Raw genomic sequence first — 4,916 nt, 5'->3', positions numbered from 1 at the left:
ACGTGAAGTGAAGTCCAGCCCACGAATAGTGTGAATGCCCAAAAACCAACACAAAATTGATTTTGTGTATTGTGCCTTACATGAACCCAAAAAAGATTATAACATATCTTTTTTTTTTCTTTTAAACATTATACCACTGTGTTGGGAAAAACGACCACCTAGCCACGAACGGTATACAAAAATTGCGGAATTAAACTTCGTTTGGCTAAACTTTTTCCCGACCCGAATGAACCAATGAGGATGCAAACAAATAGGGTAATTAAAAGTAAAAGTGACACAATAAATTTTAGCGTGGAAAACCTCTGGAGGCGAGAGTAAAAACCACGGGACTACAAGAGCCGTTTTAAATCCACTATCACCAATAATGAGCAATACAAAGTTCTTCTCAAGGTAAAACTAGAGGCATACACAAAACATCATATACTTGGTACAAACTAACTTCAAGTATATGGAATCAAACTACAAAATAATATGAGTAAAAGGTATCACCAACGAGAGAGAATGAATCGATCTCTGACACGTCTCTTATCTTCAACAAAACACCAAACCTTGGTGCAACAAAAAAAACCTTCTTTGCGTTTGCTGATTTGCTGATGTCGACAAAAAGAAGAAAACCCCAAGTTTTATGTTTTGTGTTGTTCGGCTGTAGAGAATCTCCACAAGAAAAACCTTTTATATTTTGTTTTGTTTCTTGCTCCTTGCCTCCTCACGTGAAGTGAAGTCCAGCCCACGAATAGTGTGAATGCCCAAAAACCAACAAAAAATTGATTTTGTGTATTGTGCCTTACGTGAACCCAAAAAAGATTATAACATATCTTTTTTTTTCTTTTAAACATTATAATAAGAATAATAATAAATCCCATGAAGATTAGTATTGTTGTCGGGTTTTCTCACGGCCAAAAAATACCCCAACAAATCTCCCCATTTTGTCTATAAGAAAGAACTCACCACCCCAGCGAACGAGCAACATTTACTTTTCTAGGTCAAATACTCGAAAACATTTGCTTAACCCGTACTTATAAAACCCGAAACCGAACACGACCAATATACTCCAAAATGCAACAAATTACTCCAATTAGATCTTATATTGGAATTTGATTTCTATCCTTTTTGGGGGCCAAAGATATAATATTACGACGTCGGGTTCACCGCCTCCCGTCGTATTCCGCCGCAAACTTTTAATTGAAGTGGCGATCGTCAGTCACTAATTGAAGGTACTTCAAATTTCATTTAACTAATCATTTAAGTTGAATAGATACAATTATAATTTGATTATGAATAAAATCTTGAAATTCAAAAACTTCAACAGTGTGTATGTACCCTTACGTTAATGCAGCAATTATTATTATGTTATGTTATTTAATTTTAAGCAGTTTGTGAAGTGTTATTTAATATGTGCATACCACCTGTTCGATGTAATGCCTAACTCAGTATTTGAGCTGACTTAAATAATGTGATCATCTGACATGCCTTTTGCATATTAATTTTTTTTAACTATATGCAGCCATGGAAGCTAGAACCAACCTTGGGAGCTTGCTGAATATTTTACCACCGGTAGATTTTTGCTGCGTGTACGGGTCGAGTCTCCATCCTAATAATAATGACAAGGTTATTTTTCTAAGTTAGATTGAAGTTGCTTAATTATTCTTTTTTATATTTTTATTCATGTTTTTGTTTCTGATACTGTAGTCATCCATGGAAGATTATATTCTCGGGGTAGCAGATCCTCAACAATGGCATTCTGAGGTAATTTACTACCAGGTTTTTTGTGCTTCTATGTTTTAATAGTTTTTCATTTTTTTATATTTTTTAAAATCCAAGAATTTGAAAATGAATCGGGATCACTACGCGTCATGGATGGCATCTGTCGGTGGAGCAAAACTGGTTCTTTCTCTTACTAATTTTCAGTTATGATTATATTTTTATAAATACATTTATTGATTCGGTTTGGTTTTTAGATAACTAAAGCTGCAGATCATATTGGTGTCGGTGTACACTTTAATCCGTTTGTTTCTTGGAACGACAAGGTTGTTTCCTTTAATGGGTCGAGTTTGATAACTATTAGGTGTAAGGGAAAATATTCATGTTGTATTTTGTCTAAAGATTACATTAATTCTAGAAGTTGTGACAGATGTACAAATACGGTGTTGTTCGTATGGATGATTTAATTGAAGATATGCTGAGCTGGAAGCGGTTTTATCTTAGTGGTCGCTTGCAAAAGCCCGTATGTTTTCTCGTATAACTGTTAAATGCTAACTGTTTGTTGTTATTGCTATTATTATTGTAATGTTTTGCTTCTCATTATTTGTGTTTCAGGTGCGTGTAATTGTAGACAATAAGGAAATAACAAATATTAATTTAATTAATTTGAGGGCTGCTTCATCTGCTGCACTTCTCCTTTTGCCATCAAAGTTCACTGAGGTTTTACTTTCTCTCATTATTAAATTTAGTTGATATAGTAAACTTACATTTAAGGTGTATGTTATTATTAGGAATGTAAACGAATTGAGCGTTCAGTGAACCGTTCGACCGGAAGTTTATTTATTTAATAAGCAAACATACATGAAAACATATCTCGTTCGTTATTTTTGTGGTGAACGTTTGTTTACGTGCGTTTACATTGGTTTGTTTATGATTTTCGTTTACGTTCATTTATGTTTGTTTGTTTACACATTGCATGTTCTTTAATACTTTCAGGCCCATTACAATTTGTTATAAGTTTATGAAGTTAAAATATTACCAATTACAGTTTGGTCTGCTTTTTTATTTCTTTAGGTTCAACATATTGATGTTTGTTCATCTATGTTAAGTTATGTTTGTTCATTTGTTATTGTTTACGGTCATGAACCATTCATTTTACTATTAATGAAAAAACATAAACTTACAAGAACATAGTCAATACACTCATCGTCTTCATGAACGGACATGAACAAGAAACTTTGAACGTGTTCGATCGTTTGTTTGGTTAAAGTTAAGCGAACGAACATGCTTTGTTCGTGTTTGTCCGGTTCATTTGCATGCCTAATTATTATTTCGTATGCAGAGAGAACTTTATGCAAAAATATGTAGTCTCTCATATATGGGCGATTTGCGCATGCTTTTTGCAGAAGATAAAAATAAGGTGCGGATCAGGAAGTTATTCTGTTCTTAGTTTTTCGGTTATTTCAATTGTCTTATTATTATTATTATTATTATTATTATTATTATTATTATTATTATTATTATTATTATTATTATGATTTTCTTTCCTTAGGTGAAAAAGATAGTAGAGGGACAATTTGAATTATTTAGAAATATGTACAAGCCTTTAGTTGAAGAGTACACAAGTAATCAACTGTTGAGACTCTCCTCATGTGGTGACCATCAAATGAATATATCACAGGTTTGCTTAATGTCTCAAAATTAGGGGGTATGACTGAGTCAGTTTTGAGCTCAAACTGAACCAAAAACCGCAAATTCGGGTTTAGTATTTTGAAAACGGTTAGGTTTTTTTTTTTTTGAATTTTTGGTTTTCACAATGTTGTGTTTGGTTCAGTTTTACTGTTTCGCCTTGAAAATTTTGTGTTCTTTGACTCAAAATTATGAAATATTGAATTTGGGCCTGAAACTTTGGGCTGAGAAGCTGGCCTAAATATGATTGGGCCTGAAAGTTTGGGCTGAAAAAAACTTGCACAAAATACTGAATTTGGGCATGAATTTTTTTGGGGAAGAAAGACCAAAATAATGAATTAGGGACTAAAACTTTAGGCTGAAAGATTCCCAAAATAATTAATCTGTGCCTAAAACTTTGGTATGAATAATGACCCAAAATAAGAATTTGGGCCTGAAATTTTGGCGTGAAAAATGATGGCCCAAAACAATGAATTTGGACATGAAACTTTAGACTAATTAATAACACCCAAAATAATGAATTTGTGCCTGAAACTTTGGGCTGAAACTTGCTCAAAATATTGTATTTGGGCCCAAAATAATAATTTTGCGCGTGAAACTTTGTGTATCTAAACAAAGCACGGTATAATGAATTTGGGGCCTGAAACTTTGAGTCTAATTTTTTTGTTAATTAACAATTAAGTGATTATTATACATTTGGATCTAAATTTTGTTGTTAATTAATAAGGATTGTAGCTTATCTGCAACTTCTTCCATTGTATCCTATCTACCCGAATCAGTCAGAAACCAAATGGGAGTGGGGAGCACTGAAACAAAAGCTGGTAAGCATACCGGGTTAAGTTTATAAATAAATAATAATTTTAGTCAGAAAACCTGCAATATGAATATTACAACATCCTTGAAGGTCAAATTAGTAAATTAACAATTGGCTCACGGGAGGAGGCTGCAACACTCATGCAAAAGGTTTTGAGGCGTAGAGTTATGATTTCAAGCGCGAGACAGGCGGTGGCTGGTTTTATTGCGGTTGGAGCGGTTCATGGAGTTAAATATCTTGGTAAAAAGATGATGAAAGCTTGGAAATCTTAATCTATGTTTTTTTTTGGTTACCAATGGAGGTGTTTTTTAATGTTAGTCAGCATATCAGTCTTGATACTTTTCTGATGATCATATTGGTTCCTTTTAATTTAGTTTGTTAGAAGTATTATGTGAAATGAAATATAGAAAATCATTTGTTAGAGCATGCTTGCAACATCTAGTCCAACTTTCCGGAACGTTTTAAAACCTATGATTTATCACAAGAAACCTAGAGACTTGACATCACCTATAATTTCTTTGATCTTGGTCTTTCTATCTTCATGAAGCTTCTCATTTCTCGTCTTCCATATCCTCCAACTCGTAAAAATTAATATACCTTGAAGAATAGCGTTCTCTTTTTCTACAAGATTCATGTTACAGCTGAAAAGAAGAAAAGAGTTAGATTCCAAACCACCAATGCAAAGGAGCAACCGGTTAGCATGTGATCAACG

The 4,916-nt window shown here is 33.4% G+C and overlaps 1 protein-coding gene across 2 annotated transcripts; it reads left to right on the top strand.

The window, feature by feature from the left end:
• Nucleotides 1-1,128: 1,128 nt before the first annotated feature.
• Nucleotides 1,129-4,536, top strand: LOC143559188 (uncharacterized). 2 transcript variants are annotated; one of them, XM_077047847.1, is made up of 11 exons: nucleotides 1,129-1,214; nucleotides 1,505-1,608; nucleotides 1,690-1,746; nucleotides 1,822-1,884; nucleotides 1,959-2,027; nucleotides 2,132-2,224; nucleotides 2,317-2,421; nucleotides 3,044-3,121; nucleotides 3,254-3,382; nucleotides 4,118-4,211; nucleotides 4,295-4,536. In XM_077047847.1, exons 2-11 carry the CDS (start codon nucleotides 1,507-1,509, stop codon nucleotides 4,474-4,476), a joined length of 972 nt encoding a protein of 323 aa, XP_076903962.1. In that variant the 5' UTR covers nucleotides 1,129-1,214; nucleotides 1,505-1,506; the 3' UTR covers nucleotides 4,477-4,536. The 2 variants fall into 2 exon arrangements, with proteins under 2 accessions (XP_076903962.1, XP_076903963.1); XM_077047848.1 differs by lacking the exon at nucleotides 1,959-2,027.
• The last annotated feature ends 380 nt before the right edge of the window (nucleotides 4,537-4,916 follow it).

Source organism: Bidens hawaiensis, unplaced genomic scaffold (assembly GCF_021521415.1).
Source record: "Bidens hawaiensis isolate Kalapana, Puna unplaced genomic scaffold, B.hawaiensis_p1.1 tig00019787_1, whole genome shotgun sequence".
NCBI lineage: Eukaryota > Viridiplantae > Streptophyta > Magnoliopsida > Asterales > Asteraceae > Bidens > Bidens hawaiensis.
This window is presented reverse-complemented; position numbering and strand designations above follow the sequence as displayed.

Excerpts from the sequence above, each read along its gene's own strand:
- LOC143559188 (XM_077047847.1), top strand. The coding sequence starts at position 1,507 with ATGGAAGCTAGAACCAACCTTGGGAGCTTGCTGAATATTTTACCACCG. Across the intron at positions 3,122-3,253 it reads TTGCAGAAGATAAAAATAAG|GTGAAAAAGATAGTAGAGGG; the intron begins GTGCGGATCAGG and ends TTCTTTCCTTAG. Across the intron at positions 3,383-4,117 it reads ATCAAATGAATATATCACAG|GATTGTAGCTTATCTGCAAC; the intron begins GTTTGCTTAATG and ends TTAATTAATAAG.